At 42.6% G+C, this 20425-nt stretch overlaps 1 protein-coding gene across 1 annotated transcript; it reads right to left on the bottom strand.

Moving 5' to 3' along the window:
• Positions 1 to 4995: 4995 nt before the first annotated feature.
• Positions 4996 to 13110, bottom strand: actr5 (actin related protein 5). The gene is made up of 9 exons (XM_083768324.1): positions 12615 to 13110; positions 12233 to 12471; positions 10953 to 11122; positions 10363 to 10580; positions 9832 to 9996; positions 8501 to 8608; positions 8268 to 8407; positions 7700 to 7832; positions 4996 to 6096 (listed from the first exon to the last, which is right to left on the bottom strand). The coding sequence occupies exons 1-9, from the start codon at positions 12996 to 12998 to the stop codon at positions 5758 to 5760; spliced, it is 1896 nt and encodes a 631-aa protein (XP_083624450.1). The 5' UTR covers positions 12999 to 13110; the 3' UTR covers positions 4996 to 5757.
• Positions 13111 to 20425: the final 7315 nt, after the last annotated feature.

Here is a 20425-nt window from a genome sequence, read left to right as displayed (position 1 = left end):
ATTGTGCCCCAGCTCAATTAGGAGTTGTGACAACTACAGCTCTTAGTGTTGCGTCACTTCAAAACCCATGGAGGTTTCATTAGCTTCTCAGCTGCACAGAGCTCTGTGCTCAGATGGCGAGGCAGCCCCATTAATCTTCCATGATGATGCTTTTTGATAGCTTCATTGCTGTCAGAGAAGAACCCTGTATATCATCAAAAAGTCAATGTACATGGAATTCCAAAATCACACCCGTGTGAAGTGAGGGGCACTAATATATTAAAGTCTAACTCATGTTGATTAGGTGATGTAATGGTTTGGTGATGTAAAACAAAGGGTGCAAACACAAACATTAAACGCTATTAACAATAAAGAGACGTAAATGACATATTATGACGTAAGTTTTCCCTTCATTGTCAATGCGTTTACAAAACAAACATTGAACTAAAGACAAACATTAAACCTGTGTAAAAAAGAAGATTTATTTTAATAAAGTATAAGGAAACTCAAATTCAAATTGTAAGATATCACGTAAATGTCTGATTCAAGTGAAAATCCAAGAAACTGGAATTATGAGGTTTCCCATTCTCTAACGGTCGATTTATTATGCAGACTTCAGCAGCCTCAGACAGGCCTGTCTATAAAGGCCTTTGTGAAACAGACCCCCCTCCCAACCTGTCAGAGCTCTTTGCAAATAAGCTCCTACGACAACCTTTTAAGTTTAAAATCAACCCCGCCACCTTGCTTTAAAAAAAATATTGGATTTGGTTTGAATGGTGGTTACACACACGCACACACACACACGCTCGCACTCTCGCACACACACGCGCACGCGTGCCACGCACTCACTCACGTGCACAATTGCACATATACACACATACTGTATGCGCATATAAATATAGATCCATATAAGATAAGAGAGAGCTGGAGTCGTGTTTTCAAATAGAACCCCTATGCCACTTACTACAGCTACCTGGAAATTACTGACATTACCAGAAAGGGGAAAATGTCAATCAGATAGCTGCAGGGAACTTAAGATAAAGTAGCCGATCACAAAAAAAGGAAAACAGTTGTAGAAATGACATTATGTATAATAAGCAAAACAACTGAAGTACACTGTTCACAATAACCAACACAACCCAGGAACTCTGTTCTTGAGATGTTACCCAACAGGGGGTTAGACGTCTGTTCTCTGTAGGGAGCATGTTGATCAGCTAACCCTTCCACTAGTTCAGGGGTGGACAATTATTTTTCCCCAAGGGGCCAAATGGAAAATATATTGTTGAGAGCCGGGCCAAAAAGCTGAACTCAATTCTGCACATATATTGTTTTATACGGGTTGAGAATCACTTGTAGAGCCGTAAGTATCTTCTCTTATGGGGGTCTGTGGCATCTCTTTTCACATGAGGGTCCACGGGCCAATTAGTGTCAATTTGGGGGTCCTTGGCATGAAAACGTTTGTGAACCACTGGTTTATTATCTGGTCTCAGAATATATATTGTTATTTTTTGGTTATTCTTTCTTATCTGTGCTGTGTGTCGTGTTCAAAAACAAAAATAAAACAAAGGGATGGTATTTTAGCAAGGGTTACAATTTAAGATGTTTTGTAAAATGTTCTGTATTAAGGTGAAACTATGTGGTAGGTCAGGTAGGATCGGATGTACACACTTTTCCTAAATAAAGAAAAAGAAAATGTAAATGTTTGCTAGTGAGAGTATGTATACATTTCATGAAAAACAGAGCCAATGAAACCTTTCCGACAAAAGTACATATACCGGTACTAGTTATATTCTAGCAACTCAAGATTTATTATTCTATTGTTCCGAGAGATGGTGACTTTTCTGAGAATCCGAGACAGCGAGACAGTGTGATTGACAAGTAGGTAACACATCTTCAACAACTCCAGACTTTTCTTTTTTTAGTTGTCACCATTCCAGCCATCGAGAGACAGGAAAAGAAGAGATGGACAGTGACAACTAAGAATCAGAATCCAGGGGTAGTGAATTATTATTTTTCCATCCACCCCACAAGAAAAATAATAACCTGAGTGATCAGCTCACAATAATTGATTTTACTAAAAACAGAAGGAACAGTGTCATCATGTTGAATTAGAATTTGTAACTGACTAGATCACTGCTTCCCAAACCACTAGAGTAAAAAAATATTTTCCTAAATAATTGTATACATTTTAAAACAAAAACAAATCTAACAAATTTAAAAAATTAAAACAAAATAATATTTAAGAAGTAGTGAAAATAGGCGATCTAAAGCCCTAACCACACCAAAGGGTCGCCATTATTGATGTATCTGTCCAGCTCATGGACATTGCTTTGCCTAAAAAAATGGCAACTAAAAGATACGGGGAAGCAGCTTTTTGCTTCTACGGGCCGTCGGCATGGAACAAGCTCCCACTGTACCTTCGTCAGGCAGCCTCTGTAGACATTTTTAAAGCTCAGCTCAAGACCCACTTCTACAACATTGCTTTTAAGTGATCTTATATATTTTTTGTTATTCATGTCCTCACTGTATTGCATTACTGCTTGTTTTTTAATGTCGTTGCCTTGCTTTTCTTTTATTCTCCATTGTTCTGTAAAGCACTTTGAGCTGCATTTGATGTCATGAAAGGTGCTATACAAATAGTTTTATTATTATTATTATTATTATTGTTTCAGCCAGAAGTGTCCTTTTTCAAACCCTCAAACGTTGAGGCTCCATAGCTCAGTGATTTGATCACTGATCAGTACAACCAACCAGATTCACAGCTGTTCAACTATCCACAAATACCTTCTGTAGAATCTTCCCTCCAAGCATAGGTGTTATTTAATGTCAAGCCCTTTACGGCTGCTCTCAATGATCTTTGTTATCTTAAAATAATCAGTTCACCTAAATATCTAGCTTACTTAATTTATTCTCTATAGTTAACTTAATTACTATTATTACTCACTTCTACAGTATATAAAGTATAGTCAGTCAGTTGTCACTAAGTCCATTAAGAATCCTTTAATCTTCAGTTCTGTCATGTTATATAACTTATTGGTTTGTATAGATTTTATTTGGTTACAGGAATACATTTTCATCTGCCATTTCATTCTTAGCATATTATATGTATAGTATAGTTCTGTGCACAGATTTAAGGTTTATCCTTGATTAACTTAAAGTTGTGAATTGTGAATCAGTTTCTGTGCAAACAACTGTTCTGTCACTCTAGAATAACAGGCAGCCCAGCTCTCTGGTTGGTCAGTAAGTTAGGGTTCTCTCTAAGGGCAGACCCTCGACCCAGACGACATCATCTCAAAATTGCATGTGACTTTTCCATGTATTTCTGTAATGGTATGTCTCGCTGGGAATAAATGTATCCCACCTTGATAGTTTGACAAAGTTTTTGTCTCCATTTATTTGCACATGTCTTTACCATTCGGACAGAGAACTATTACAGTACAAATTCACAGCACCATGCAACTCCATGGGTCCAAACGGTTGCAAGGAGTTGCATGGTGACCCTTTGGTGTTGTTTGGGCCATTGAATTCCATGCGTTGAATCACTTGGGATGACGTGGGTCAACATGCAACAGGACATATCACACCACTGGGACCACGCTAAAACCATCTCAACCATTTGGTGTGATTAGGGCTTAAAAGCTTGCAACACGTGAGCTTGTAGATCTACCATTTTCACTAGGGAAACGTACTAATCTCGCTGTTGGGTTTTGACCTGAAAGGTTTGGGAACCACTGGACTAGACTACATAATTTCCCTACTGCACATCTGTTAAACCCCGGCCCAGATTATATCTTGAACAGAATTAAACATCCACCCTGCCCCTCGGGTCCTGCCCAAATCTAACACTGGCCATTTCCTATCGGATCCTCTAGGATCACAGGAACATTTTGGGCTTGTTTTACGCTATGGGTTTGATTTTGCAAACCTTTACCTTTAAATAGTAGATCTGCGAGCTCACATTTATATATATATATATATATATAGTTTGTATTTCATTAAAAACATTGCCCAAAATTGGCACGCCAGATCGAGTGTGGTTTACAGATACCCGCTGAGACTTGATGCAATATAAATAAATCACGTTTGAGACTGATTGTGTAATTCTGGTAAAGAATCACATTTGAATTAATATGAAAAATACCGGCTACCGTTAGACCTGGTCCGTTAGTTCTGGCCAGTGGCAACAGCGGTAGAAGAAACAACCAGACTACTGTGGCTGCCACTGCAAATTGATGCTAAACAGAGCAAGCTGGCTGGGGTTTTGAACAATGATCTGGTAGCACACTTTAATGCCACAAATCCAAGGCCTGCAGGGTTGATAATGTGGACTAACACAGAACAGAAGACATTTAAATCTAATTTATACGTCACCACTCGCTGAATAAAACACATTTTTGGCAGGTGAAGTATCTAACACAACATAAATGAACATTCACCCTACTGCAGCATATGTCAAAGACTGGCATACTAGGCTTAGTACCCAAAGGTGGCACAATGTTTTAAGCCAGACATTATCAACTGCTATTTTATACTAAAGACTGCCATCAAGTGGTCCCAGTTTTTATTGCAACATTACATTTAAGATTATGAGATTCAGGACAGGTTATGAGGGACAAAGTACTGGATGTGTATTTGCCTTGCCAGAAGAAAGCTCCATTTACAGCCTCTATGAAAGAATTGTCATTGCAATGATAATTGACAGTGTTGGTCAAATGAGACATTTGATGACATTTCCAAATATCCTTTTAACCCATTCTGACCTGAGATCAGATTCATACGAGGTTTCCGCCGGACACACACTGGTCTGATGAACCCATTCTGACCTGAGATCAGATTCTAAAAATGTCAGTCGTTCTTCGATTTTTTTCAAAAATAGCAGACCTACAAGCTCGTATCGCGCCACTCGGTGGCGCGATATGAGCTTGTAGATCTGCTATTTTTCAATAGATAAAGCATAACATGATGCCAACACCAAAATGGGTGCCCGGTCAGAATGGGTTAATCTGGTATTTTAGAGGAAATGTCAGAAGACAAGTTGCTGATGTCCACTATCAACATTAGTTCTTCTAAATACTGTTGCATTAAAACTTCAAAAACACAAAATACATTTAAAAATATATATTTACATGATGATGTATGAAATATTTTAGAAACCGTCCACGATTTATTTTTCGTCCAACCATTAACCATTCAATATGAGTGGTCTCTTTCTTGACAGTTCAGTTAATACAATACAGTCAATGTCGACTTAGCCCCGTTTGGAACCTCACCTTCCGCCGTTAGCTCTGAGAAGACGTTCCATACGTACATAGCTTATGAAGTAAAATATTCCCATTTCAGCTGACTCTTCGACCAAGGGAGGCACTAATGCTGCCTCCCCGGGTGCAACTTCCGACAAGTCTTAAAAACATGTTACATAAGCCATGTAAGCGGTTGTTTCACCACGCTCTGAAGGTTTTACTTTCCGTACCTAAGTTTAGCATCCGCAGCTCGTCAGAAATACCTTTACTTTTTGGATACGATACTGCGAAAAGGGTTTTCGCCCCTGCTTTTGAAGGGATTCCTTCGTACAGAACCTCTTCTCGGAGCCAACAGCGGAGGGTGAGCTTCGGAGGGTTCTAGGCTAATGTTGACTGTGACATGGCAAGAATAGGGTGACTAGTAGGGTTCATGTCATTAATGGAATAAATACAGATAGTATGCCAAAATTGCCATTCTCTTTCATCTCAACATTACTGAGTCACTGGTCCGGTACCATCAACAATCTAGCTTATCACTCTAACTATAAGATGTCAGCAAGGCAGCATCAGACACAACAGGACCAGAGGAGAACGTTTGAACGGATGGAACACTGGCCACGACAGCAGGGGAAGCCTCCGGCACAACGTTAACAGCAGCTTCCGCTGGGCGGGCAGGCGCCGGTTTGGCGATCTTCATCGGGACATATACATTACAGGCACAGTGCTCACTCAGGTATTCCCCTCCTTTCTCCTCATAATCCTGTCTGCTAATCCATCCCTCCATCAATCCTCCTCCTCCTCCCCCAGGGAGGTGCTCCAAGGCCCAGTCTCTGGCCCCATACCAGGCATCCAGCGATGGCCGGGACGCCATGGTCACCTACAGAGTAATGCACACAGATATCATCATCATCACCTCTATTTATACTCGGAATACAGTTGAGGGCAAGCCCTCATTTTCAATGTAGCCGAGGTTTACAATACACAGAATACAGTCAAAAAACAATACATTAAACAACATTATAATAAAATCAGGATAAATTACAAAGGAACTTTATACAGAACAACCACCAGTAAAATAGATCAATTGAAGCAGGAGCAATCATGGTGAAAAATGTACTGGAGCCTTTGAACTGACCGAAGGATGGCAGGGAGCTCAGTTTTAAAGAGTTTTGGAGTTCATTCCATGAAGTTGGGCCATTGACAGAAAAAGCTGTCTTGCACAACTCTGTCTAGGCCTGACGAACCTTGAGCCTTAAGAAATCACTAGAGCGGGTCTGATAGGTGCTATTGTTCAGTTCCATCATGGAACAAATATGGTCATGCATATCGTCGCTGTCGATATGCAAAAATAACCTTTTCATAAATGAATGCCCTATTTTATACTTTGCCGTATGACGCTGTCGAACAAAAGTAACTGAAGTAGGTGATCTACAAACTCACACCAGGTACATTGTGAGCTCGTAGTTCTGTGTTTTTTGTCATTGACTGTATATTCTACTTTCTTTCACTGTTTTAGCGCATACGGCCGCAGATCCCCCCGGTCAGAAATGGCCAAAGAGTACATGCCCAAATTTGTGCATGTACAACTTCCTGGTCTCAACTGCGCATGTTTGTTTCCTTCCATGGAGCACCATGGAGCAACATGGCTTCGCCCATACGGTCTTCGCGTCTCGTCCTCTTTAGACAGTCCTTGAATTAAACCAGGAAGGCCAGAAGATAATTGGGGGCATCAGGGGAAGCATAAAGCTTAAATATAAACGGATAGATAGACCTTTATAGATACCACAAGGGAAATTCAGTTAGCGCCGTGTGCGAGGGACCATGTCCCGCCCCTGTCCTGAGACTCCTGACTATAAAGATTTTTTAACACATTTTGGGCGGGAACCCCTTTTGGTGTTTTAAACATTATGTTATAATTTAGCTATTAGGTCTGCTATTTTTGAAAAATCTGGAGGATTTAGAAGATTTCTTTTTAATTTTGAGGTCAGGCCTAAATGGGTTAAGGGTCAAAGCATGGCTTTTAGAATATCTTGCAGAATGTTTAATGGTCACTTATGTTAGTAATGTGATTCCATGTATTTATGCTGTAGGAAAGGTAGTGTAGCTCTTCATTGTATTATGTATTGATGTACTGTCTGCCTGGATTTTGTTCAGACCAAGGACCACAACGGAAATAAGCCGCAAGACTTTCTTGTGTTCGTGTTTCTTGTGTCCTTGACGTTTCTCATGATGCAACTTGTTTTTCCTGTACGACGTCTAATAAAATCCAATAGAAGCACCGCAGTATCACAGATACACAGTAGATAAGAGGTAAAGAGACACATCTAAGCACAAGAATATTCTTTTAAAATAAATAATAAGAGGTTCAGTTGTAACTCAGACGGATTAGAAATAAGGCATCAAACACAAAAAGAGAATCAGGGTGTCGTCTGGCCCTCTGCACTTACATATAAACTATCCTATCTGCGTATATACCGTACCTTGAAGTGTGACTGGAAGGGCCTCATCGCTAGCAGCTCTCGTTCCACCCTCTCCTTCATCCCTGGGTACTGCATGTTACCGCCCGTCAGGAACACGTTGCTCACGAGCATCTCCTGCTGTTCACTGGTATATCTACATGTAGTATGATGATTTAATTAATATACAGTGCATTATGGTACATATCTCTGCTGTCGGGAAGGGAAGAAAACACCTAACTTCAAAATGTACATTTTTCAGGATCTGAAAAATATCATTTTTTAAAATAAGAAAAACTTGAAAACAAAGCAAAGTTGGTGTTGTGACTTTATATATTGTCAATTGCTTGCATGATAGGGGGAGAGGTGGTGGAGTTAGTTGCTTTAGCAGACGGTTTGAGGGTCCAATGGAGTTAAGAGGTTTTGTCCAAAGCATTTTTTACAACTTTCCATTGGTTCAATATTTTCGAAACAACACACAGACGTAAAGACCCTAAAAATTGAGTTTTTCCTGACAGCAACGATTATGGTACATATATTAGTGTGCATCAACTTGTGTGTGAATATAATATAAGGGGGTCATATATCTCACCTTGCCAGGACATACTGCAGTGTCTCCATCAGTCCCATCTGATCCTCTCCAGTTAAAGACGGCTGGAATAAGATCTCTGGACACCTGAGGCGCTCTGTCCCCACAAACAGCTGGTGGTATTCTGCTATGTTGAACGCTGGCTGAAAGGAGCAAGAAACGTTAAAATGGCTGAGATATGCGTTATGGTCTGTATAATTATATTGATCAAATATGTGGACCTGTTGTATCCTTACCTGAACCAGGTTAGCTGGTTTGTCAGTCAGTGAGTTGTCCTCACTGAAGTCAGGTTCCATCAGAGCCACACCGTCTCCTTCGTCCATTTGCTGATCGAGTTCAGAGCCCTGGCATTGAGTCAGACAACAGCCTGATTTCTACGTTGTATGATGATAGGAGCTCATCTACAAGCTTGCGATGCATTTTGAGCTTGGACATGTATGGTACACGAGACTGTCGTATGACAGTGTATAAAATAAATTAAGAGTCTACTTGAATGCATTTTCATTTTAAAATAAATTTGACTTTGCTTGCATTACCACATTTCTTCTGTACTGGAGCCCATTAATAAAGTTATATCTTCACTTTAACATGATTTTTCTGTCGGTTGTTCCTTCCCAAAATTGTCCACATCAATTGGAAGATTTACATTCAAGGCAGGGTGCAAGCAACTTAAGGCACATAATATTATCTACTATTTTAATTTGAAATGTTTGAAATACTATTATTTTACCTAGGAAACGTGGGGGAAATATTTGTATGACACCAAAATGGGTCCTGACCCATTGTTTGGGAACCACTGCTCTAAACTATACAGCGTCCCTCTTTCATGACGACGCGAGACCCAGAAGTGAATTCCACGTTCATTTTCCAAATAGGCTTTTCAAAAAGTATTTATTTAAAGACGTTTACGCAGCGGACAAAGCCAACTCGAGTTGTGACAAATCATGACAACAAACAATATTTTGGGCCGAACAAATAATTACAAAGAAGAAAAACAACAAAAAAAGTATTGTAACCTGCCGTTTTTTCTTCTTTCTAATACAATTATTTGTGTGTGTGTGTGTGTGTGTGTGTGTGTGTGTGTGTGTGTTTGAGGGCGGTGGGGGGGGTATACCAGTTAAACAAAGAATCCACTTCAAAACACTCCTGACCACCTACAAAGCACTAAATAACCTGGCTCCCCCATACCTCTGTGACCTCCTCAAACGCCATGTCCCCTCTCGCTCCCTCAGGTCTGGTGATGCAAACCTCCTCGACGTCCCCAAAAACTCCGTACGTGGGGGGACAGAGCTTTCGCCTTTGCTGCCCCAACCCTGTGGAATGCCCTCCCTAAGGCACTCAGAGATGCCCCTACCCTTCAAACCTTCAAATCCACCCTCAAAACCCACCTCTTCAAAATTGCCAGACATCACTGTCTTTTAATGTTCTTTAGCTTTTAGTGTTATTTTTTTATATATATTTTTCAATTAAAGTTGTTTTTAATTTGTTGTTACCTCTGTAAAGCCCCCCCATGTAAAGCGTCTTTGGGTACTATATAAGTTTGAGATATTATTATTATTATATATACCTCATTCTTCCCCTCAGCCCCGTCACTGTGCAGTAGCTTGTGTCTGCCCTGCTCCACAGCCAGGTGAAGCTTGTTTATGTAGGACTGGAGCTCCTCAGCCGAGTCCATGTTCAGCTGCACCAGGTTCTTATGAAACTGGTCCAACAAGCCGTCCTCTAGCAGCTCCTGTTAGATACAGACAAGTTGTCAGACAGGCAAGCAGATACACACGCATACAGGAAAGTATACGGACAGAACAAACATAAAATGCCAACATGTATTGACACCTCAAGCAAGGCACTTAACCTCCTGAAATATAGGAACAGTCAACTATGGCTAGCTGTACCCAACAGCATTGAAGCAAATCTTTATAGCTAGTATATATGCATAGATTCATTATATAGATATTCCACTGTTACGTTCTTAGCTTACATTCATGATAACTACTTTGTATGTATGTATTGCATGTTATTTGCTCTTGCTTAATGAAAATCGCTCTGGATTAAGAACGTCTGCTAAATGCCTAAATTGTAAATTGTTATAGTCCCTTGCCTGCACTGCCAACAGTTTATCCAGCCTCTGCTGGTCCTGCTGGAGCTTCTCTTCCCGGCGGCGAGCATTGATCTCCTGGAGCCGTCGCAGCTGCTGTGCACGTCTCTCCTGCCTCTCCTCCACGCTCACACAGCCGCCCAGCACCTTGGCAGAGAAGGGCAGTTGCATCCGGTGCACCTCTCGCTCATAAAACTCTGGGCTGCGCCACTTCTCTAGCTCTGTGGGAGAGAAAGAGCAGAGGAATAACACAGAGTCAAATGTGTGCATCACCATAATGGACTTCTGTAGATGTCATGCTTGATACTTGTGAGAGTTTTTATATGCCGTCAAGAGTTATCTGTAGGAGCATAGGTGTGTTCATGTGCTGTGTTTAGAAGTAGAACATGCCTTTGTGATAATCTGTAACAGTGTAGTTGGGTTCATGTACAGTATGTATGGTGTATGCATTTCTAAGTTTACAACATGCATGATACTTTTGTGAACATTTGTAGCAGTGTAGCTGGTTTCACATATGTATGTATGTATTTCTAAGTTTATAACATACACACCTTTGTGATATGTATTTCTAAATTCATAGCAAGCATACACACCGTCGTGATAATCTGTAGCAGTGTAGCTGTGTTGGTGTAGAAGCTCCTCCATGCGGCTCAGGGTGATGGCTGCAAGGTGTCCTGGGTATTTCAGCTGGAGAAGACGCTGTAGGTAAGAAGATGCCTGGCTACCACCCACGTTGACACGCTTACAGTTCACAGCATCCAACCTGTGGGACACATTAATACTTGAATACTTATGAAACTGAATATGCAAATGGTTCACTGTGTCGGAACACCACACTACACAAAGTGTTGGGAGTCTGGGGAAGTAGTAAGTACACACACAATTCTTCCTAATTCAGCTCTACAGTGAAGTGTAGAGTTGAGGCCTGCCTGGGCCAATATGCATTGCAAAGGCAGATGAAGGCTTAGCCCTAGAATGTCTCCGTTGTTACATACAGTTGGCACAGTATTTCACCTTAAATATAGATCAGTGGCGTTACTTGTGGTTGCAACAGTAGAACGCTGGCATAAATGTGAAAAAACAATATCTTAAATAAAATAAATAATAATAATTCCAAAGACGTGGAGTGAAATATTGTCCTCTAGTTTCATATCCATGTGAGAGTTCTGTCCTAAAATGTTTGTTTAGTCAAATATCTCCACTTTTTCACGAACTGCACCCGGACGTTTTTCTCTCCCACAAAGTGGCTCGGAATGACAGCTGGACTTAATTTATCAAAACTTCCTTTGATCATCACAAACGTCATCAGGGAAACACAAAAGTTTGGGTCACACAATTGGCAGGTGGTGTGATTAATTACCCAGCACCTATCGCAATGCACCTGCCAAATGTGTGTCCCAAACATTTGTGCTTCCCTGGTCAATTTGTGATGACGATTCAGTCCATCGATCATACCGGGCCCTCGCCTGGAGAGAATGTCGTCCGTGTGCAGCTCGTGAAAAAGTGGACTAAGTGACGTTTTGTGCCAGAACTTTCACATGGATATGAAACTAGAGGACAATATTTCAAGTCTTTGGAATTATTTAATGGGCGAGTACAAACAAAGCATTTATCACATGTGCAACCGATCTATGCCTGTGATACAGAATTTACAAAGTATATGAATGATCACAGACATTCTAGGTCTAATGAAGGCTGGCTACGCAAGGCTAGAAGGGAGCAAGACACTTAACCACTACTTCTCCCAGGGTGCTGAATTAATAACACCCTTTGCTGGGTTTGCTCCCTGCCAATAGTTAGGATGGGTACATTTATGTGAAAATGTACAGTGCCAAACAATATCCTAAAGCAGTGGGGACTAAATTAGACTGACCTTCCATTAATGACAGGCAGGATATGAGAGCATTGGTAGCCTGAAGAGAGGACGAGGCCAGAGTGAGGTGGCTGGAGATTTATTTGAGCATTGTTGTGGCAGAAGCTGTACAGTCCATCTACCCCATAGGACACATGAGGGACTCTGTAACACTCAAACAGCAACTCTGACATCATTTGGCGACAGTGCAACGGGTTGCAGGGAGCCTCTGTAAGCACAATGGAGTGATCCACAGTACCCTGGACAAATAGAGAGATAATTAATACAAAAAGCAAGTAATAAGGGAAGAGAAATTGGACGGTTCCAAACTAGAAAAACAACAGGGCTTCTTTGCACATTAGGCTATTCATCCCAAGAAAAGCGACAAAGTAAACGGACTCACTTCATTTGCGACGCCCATGTGAGTGAACGCATAATCGAATATGAGCTCCTGGATCTCGAAGTTCACCACCACATTTCTGTCGAACTGACTCTTCAGCAGCCAACGAAGAGGTTCCAGGTTGGAGATATCATTACCAATCTGTGTATCACTCCGTGCTGCTCCTCTGTTCCTCGCAGTCACCGACTTAAAAATCAACTTCGGTGAGCCAAATTCGTCTCCTTTGCAGGCCCAGCCGGCCCGCGTTTGGAAAGACCCGTTGTCAATTACGATCGGGGCAGGTGATGGGTTCAAACATTGTGGGACAATCTCGTATATTGGGTCGGGAGATGTTTTACAGTCCTGAAATGTGAATACTTGACACACTGCCTCTGGCATGGACGTCATTTTGAATGTGCGGTGCCACTGCAAAATACAGCCGGGAAGGAAGCGTGCTGCAGATTTCAGTTCCGTCTCTCATTTAGGACCCCGACCACTTTGTATCTGTTGATTAGTGTTCCGAGATTAATATATTCAATAAAGCCATTGTAAACTCGTTGTCTACAAACAGGCCTATACCTAGAGAGTACCAGGAAATAAAGTACAAAATAAATAATGCAAACAGAAAAATAAACAAACTATTAAATTAAATTAAATCATTCGTGTAATGTAAGCCTATAGCCTATATGAAGTTATCTGCCCACTGTGGATCGATTCACAGTGGGCACCCTGGGGGCACCCTGGCCTGGCCCACTGGGTGGGCAGGACGAATATATGGGGGGCACCCGCACGCACCGCATAGTGTAATAATCCCCCGAAATGCATAGAAAACTATGCTATCATCTCAGATTATCTATCTATCTTCTCCTTCTTCGACCAACAGTAACCCAATTTCCATTGTCTTATGGGCTGTATTTTGTGTATCTTAAGTATCAGGTCTTATTCCCTAACTTGAATAAACTAAAGACCTGGAGGCGTGATCAATGCCATTTCGCTATTCTGAGTGGCCAAAGAGCATTGACCACGCCTCCAGGTCTTTAGTTTACTCAAGTTAGGGAATAAGACCTGGTACTTAAGACACGCAAAATACAGCCTTGCAGTGTCTTATGTGCACGCCACTTCCTGTCGGTTAACACTTATGGCAAACAGTGTTCAGATGGGTTCAATTTCTCTAAAAATGCAGCCCCCCTAATCAGAACTGATAAATGGTAGCCTACTGATATTTTGTGTTATTGTTTTATATTGGCTATAGCCTACAAATAAATATTCTCCATAACTTTTGATTGGGTGGGCAGGACACACCGTCATGCACATTTCGGTGGGGTCTGCACACCCCTGTCCCCTCCAGAACCAGCCCTGGTAGAGGTGGAGAAACTGGGAGGCCCCTGCTACTGAAATAAACACACTATGGCAATGATTACCGGAATATTGGAATACAGACATATTTAGCATTGATTAAAAGTAAGAAATCATAAATGAATGGAGAAAAAAGAAGAAAAGGGAAAGAATATACTATGTATAAATTGAATTGAGAGTCTGTCCAGCGCCTCAGTGAGGTGCATAAAGTTAATGCGAGGCCAAAACAAATTTATTATGGAATACTGTAATCAAGTAATTGTTCATTTTTATTGACTGTCCACGTCAAACGGTGAATATCAGCAGTCAAAGGGCTTTTGTTGCAGCTGATTAAAGTACAGTGTCCTTTGTCCTTTTGATAATTATGCTTTCATATTGTTTATGCAGTATATATTAATCTGTCCAACAGCAACACAGTTACCTAAAAGATGATCGTCCGTTCCAAGATCATTCCATTCACTGCAATAAAAGTCTTGCTTCACTGCCGTCCTTTGACTCTTGCTTCACTGCCATCCTTTGACCATGCACTGATATTCACAGTTTGACGTAGGACAGTTCATAAAATTAACAATTACTTCATTACAGTAGTTTGGCCATATATATACATATACACACACACACACACACACACACGCACGCACGCACACACACACACACACACACACACACACACTCCATAACCTTTGATTGGGTGGGCAGGACGCACGTTTGGGTGCCCACCCTTGCCCCCCCTTAGATCCGGCATTGGTGTACTGGTCCATTATTTATTACTACAGTGTGTTTGCTGTTCATGTTTTTTTAAGGCTGGTTTCAGTGGCATGACCCGGCCTCTACCATACTGTAAAGTTGCAAAAGCATATGACGCTGACGTCATCATCTATAAACCTCATAACATGCAACATGCTGTGAGCTTGTATATCGTCTATTTTCGCTGTATAGTATAAAACAGTGGTTTTCAAACTTTTTCATATCAAGGTCCATTATTTATTCGGCATTTTGAGCCACGGATTTAGCCTCTCAGACCCAAAACTAAACAATATTTTGTTGTCATTGGATAAGATGTCGTCCACATTTCCATGCTGTATTGATGTTACCATGAGGAGAGATAACGGTTGATCAAAATAACAATTATTCTACATTCTCTATTTGTGAAGGCTCCTAAGTAATGCAAGTGTTGTTTAAAGTCATTTAATTTAATCAAATAGGACTTTTCTGTTTGGATGGATGGTCTGTCGAGGCCAGAAAGTAGTTTTTTGTCACTCAGTAGGCGTTCCCGCATAACTTCCGGGTATGATGATGATGTCACGTGCATACCCTCTATAAAGAAAACAAGTAATACACATACAACAGCAAAAGAAAGGAACACAAAAACAACAAACAAACAAACAAACCCACCCACCCCTCCCCCCGGGACCAAAGATGCCACAAAATGCACACCTAATGCACATTCCTACCACTGCATGTGCATTAGGAAAATAATGAAGACTAATTCATGTCCTTGACCATATGTGCAATGCTAGACCAAATAATACTGTTTTCCTCTTTTGCTCCATGTAATCTCGCCGTTGACATCTCCAGATAGATGATATCTAGGAAGGTCAAAGCCCATTGGCGAGATGTCAATGTATGAGGAGGTTTCCAGCGCGTAGCAACCATCTTCTTTGCCGCTGTTACGCCAGCAAAGAAGACACGGATGCGAGTATTATTTAATGGCAATTTAAAATGAATAAAGATGGAGAGGGTGTAATGTTAATTTGTAAAATTATCGAAAGAATGGAAGAATGTATACTGTACCTAATAGCCTATGCTGTTCGAAGTGCAGAAAGTGCAGTTGAGATTATTGAAAATCCTCATAGCACATAATCTATACGGAGGGTTTCATTTTACACTCTCAACAGTTAGATATCAGGGTCCATTTGGTTACCAACTCTCCATCATTTAGCTCTGGACCACTTGGAATAACTTCAAGGACCACTGGTGGTCCCCGGACCACTGGTTGAGAACCACTGGTATAAAATATCATCAGTGGACCGGGGATACGTGGTTAACCTGCGCTCAATCCTCTCCATTCTCCATCTCCTCTCGTCAGCCCCAGCATTATGTCATTGTATCACGCAGATATTAGCTGATCTCTAGCATTAAACACATAACTCGCCGGGTTCAAATCAACATTCACAGGCTACTATGTGATGACTGACGAGGCCGGACAAGGTATTAACAAAGCCACTTTTGGGCTGTTGTAAACATGAGTAAACAACGGACTCGATGGTGCTCTGTAGGCTAATAAAGTTATAGCCTACCAAGCTGTCTGTGGCATTAGTGCCTATATAAGCATTAGTGCCAGACAGAGATTAAACAATTAGCTGCTCCGGGCGGAACATTCCGTCAGAAGGAATCCAGCAACAGCTGCTGGTGTAATGTTCCATCTGATAAGCTTTATTATTGATATTAAACCGGATCGCTGATTTCTATTTCTATTATTATTTTGGCTTGGCCTTTCCTTCTTTAGCGATCCTAGACCGTGTTGCGCAACCACGCTGCTGTCCCGGCTGACTAAAAAGCTGATTAAAGAAGGGACTGGGACCCCTGTTTGTGTCTTGACTGCATAAATCCATAGAATCCATAGAAATGCATTGAACAGATACACACAGAAAAGGAAGTAAATCATTCCAGGGGGGCCTTCATCGTGTATTGTTAAATATGAAGATATTGTTATGGTTCCCATAGCTATATTATTAGTATTTTCAGTTCCCCCATAAGTAGGTAACTGTCTGTGAACATGGAAGTAGGACACTACTAGGTGGAAAATGTACATGTTTTACTTAAGTAAAAGTATCAATACTACAATATATACTGTGTTACAAGTAAAAGTCCGGAATTCAAAATTTACTTAAAGTGCCAAAAGTAAAAGTACTATACAGAATGTCCCATTTCAAGTTCTCAAATGTCTAGAAATCCTTTGAAAATAGCAGATGTACAAGCTCAAAATGCGTTGCATCGCGACACAAGATTGGCTATTTTCAAATGACAAAATGCCAGCGCTGCTATTCCAAAGACATTTTCAGCAATGCTATTATAATGTTTTCATTGGGTAGATCTTGTTGAGCTGGTCATTTTGAAAGTAGCTCTCAAGTCAAAAAAGTGTGGGCACCCCTGGCCTATGCTGTCAGGGGTGAGAAAACCTGAGAAAACCACTCAGGGAAAGATGAGGGAACTCTTTATACTCTTGGATGGCCGCCGGGCTAGAGCCAAACATGTTTTCTACAAAGGTCTTGAGGAAAATGATCTAAAGAACCCAGAGTAATTCTCATTTCAATAAAATAATTAGGTCACACATTCTAAGTACAATAGAATGTTCCTTTTCAGGCCATGATGCTTTATGATGTTATTATGGAGCATTCTCATCATTATCGTTATGGTTAGGTTTGGTGACGGTGTTCATTTTAAGGGAACATAATGCTGCCCTGCTCAGAACGGATGTTTTATGTATGCACAACAAACATTTGACAATTCCAACACACATTTGATGTTTGTCTAGTGCCCAACAATTAAAGGGTTCTTTATTTTAATGTTTAACTGTCTGCATGGTTACATTCCCATGGGACCAAGATAATGGACGTCACAACAACGTCACTGTAGATCTTACAAGATGCAGCAGAATGACTCTTCTTCGGGTTGGAGCTCGCTGACTTTTTCGGGTTGTGGGGTAGAAGACCTGTATGAATCAGACCAATGTATTACCACAAGCAATCCGGAATAGTATGAGTACAAATAACAACTTAAACAATTTGGTTTAGTCCCTCAAATAGCAGATCTACAAGCCCACAATTGCACTGGGACATGGTGCGAACTTGTCGATCAGCTATTGACAGCGAACGATTTCCTACATTAACATAAAATGTTAAAAGACACTAACATGGAGCCTGAGGGACTGGATGCGCTAGATAAGAAAAATATATTTCTAATAATAAGAAACATATATGGGCAGATAATTAGGCAATTCATACTGAGACGGACTGAATCCGTTTAATTGGAACCGTTTCCGAATACGGTTGCCTGGTCCCCGATGGCCATGATTCACATTGCCCGAGATTCGCACCCGGGTACACTTGCATAACTAGGGGTTACGTATGTAACCAAAGTTCTATAACAGCGAGCAAGACCGCTCACTTATGGGAGATTGCGCCCCCTGGCGTAAACACAGAAGCATTCAAATAAACTCACAGACTTTTAGGCTGGGACTTTAGACGTGATGACGCTGAAACCCCGCCCATCGGGGGCACCTTATAACCGTGCCTCAGCGCCTACGTCTCCATTCGATAACAATTGTTCTCTTCTCAAGCAATCAAGAAGGGAATCTTGGTGAGCGGTCTTGCTCGCTGTTATAGAACTTTGGTTACATACGTAACCCCTAGTTCTAATAATAGCATCGCAAGACCGCTCACTTATGGGAGACCTCATAAACTCCCTTATTGTCATCACGAAGTCTGGACCCCCAGGGCCCGTACCTTTATCTGTGAGCAAAGGACCACAGTACGTCCCTCAACAGGACTACTGCACCCCAATGGGCAGGCCAAACAGACCTAAGTCTGCCATATGTGCCTAAGAGGGGCTGACAGAACAACCGTCTTAACGCCCTGGAGAAAACCAACGTCCCCCGCGGGGAACTAAGTCTCTCCACTAACTGGAGGCCACGCCCAGGACTGCATGCGCCACTGGCGCTGCTGTCACATCCAGTCTATAGAAGGTGGCAAAGGTGTAGTCTTCCTCGTCACCTCAGTCCTGTCCAAATACAACCTCAATGCCCTCACCGGACAGAGGTTATGCCTCCTCCTATCCTCCTCAGAGGCAAAGGGGGGGCGGACAGAACGCCGCCAAGTCCATCGGAACCGGGGTAGCTAGGCGGTTCTTAGGTAAAAATGCTGGATTGGTCTTCATGACCACCCTTGCATCCCCATTGAACCTCATGCATTCCGCACTTGTGGACAAAGCATGGATATCACTGACCCTTTTAGCGGTCACCAAAGCTAATAATAACGCTGTCTTCAGCGACAATAGCTTCACACTCAACCCCTCCAAGGGCTCAAACGGTGGCCGGGACAGAGATTCCAAAACCAAAGCAAGGTCCCACGAGGGGACCAGAGACTTGGTCACCGGATGAAGGTGGCTAGCCCCCTTCATGAACTGGCGCACCAGCGGGAGCTGGCCCACCGTCTTGTCCTCAAAACCAGCCAGATACACCTTGACAGTACTAAAGGCTCTGCCTTTGTCCAAGAGGTCCTGGAGGAACGACAGAACGTCTGTGTACACTTCACAAAAGTCCTTGGACCTAGTGACAGTCCGATCGGAAGGACCAGATATTCGTATATCTGTCCCTTGAAGACGAACCGCAGGAATTTTCTATGTGGTGGGTAGATGGGAATGTGGAAATACGTGTCTCTGAGATCGAGAGTTGTATACCAGTCCCCTCAACGCATCATGCGCAGCAGAGCCTTGCTCGTGAGCATTTTGAAGCGAAACACTTTCAAATAGCCGTTCAGAGCACGTAGGTCTAGAATGGGCAACATGCCCCCCCCTTTCTTTTTCACGAGAAAGTAGCGGGAGTAAAACCCGGTGTTGCTCTGCTCCATGGACACCACACGTATAGCCTTCTTCTCCAACAGAGACGTCATCTCGTCCTGGAGAACCTCGGCTGCCTGACCACCCGCTTGCGAGAGCAGAACGCTCCCACAAGTGGGAGGTCTTCTGGCAAACTGTAGTTTGTAACCCTTCGAGATGGCGTTCAACATCCAAGGATGAACACCACAACGATTCCACTCCTGTAGACACAGCGCCAGAGGGGTTGAAGCCAGCTCCGAACCTTTTTGTGGTAGAGCGGCGCCCCTTACGGTCAGAACCTGGGCCTGGGGCCTCTGTCCTGCAATATGGACCTGGGGCTCTGGTGCTGTGTCCACGGCAGTTACACTTGCATTTCGTCCTCTTTCCGTCTACACCAAGAGCGTCCGGCATGAGGCCCGTGGCCACTATGCTGCGCTTCAGAGAAACTCGGGGAAGGGTGGGGGAGACAGTGTCCGATGTCTCCCCGTGGGGCAGGTCAGGTTATTTCCCCTTCCCGCCAGGTGGCCCTCCTTTCCTGGCCCCATTGCGGGGGCCGCCGGCCGGAGAAGCCGAGGGGCGCCTGGGCCTGTCGGTCTTCTTGCGGTTGCGAGGTGGGCGGGAAGATGAGGACTCCGCTGACGGAGCCCTCTGAGCGACGGGGACCTTGAAGGCGCTCCTCCTGGACCTGGAACGATCGTCCCTGTCCTTGGTGTGCTCGTAGGTCGGCCTGTAGGGTTGAACCTGCTTGGGCCGTGCTCCAGACGCCGGGAGACAGGCGCCGATGACCTCCGTGTCAGTCTTCGTCTGTCCGTCGCGGGAGCGCATCTCCTCAAGCATGGAAGCGAAGAGTGTCGAAGTGGAGACTTTCTGTTTCAAAGGAG

The sequence above is a fragment of the Protomyctophum parallelum genome, assembly GCF_964188405.1.
Source record: "Protomyctophum parallelum genome assembly, chromosome: 7".
Classification (NCBI taxonomy): domain Eukaryota; kingdom Metazoa; phylum Chordata; class Actinopteri; order Myctophiformes; family Myctophidae; genus Protomyctophum; species Protomyctophum parallelum.
This window is presented reverse-complemented; position numbering and strand designations above follow the sequence as displayed.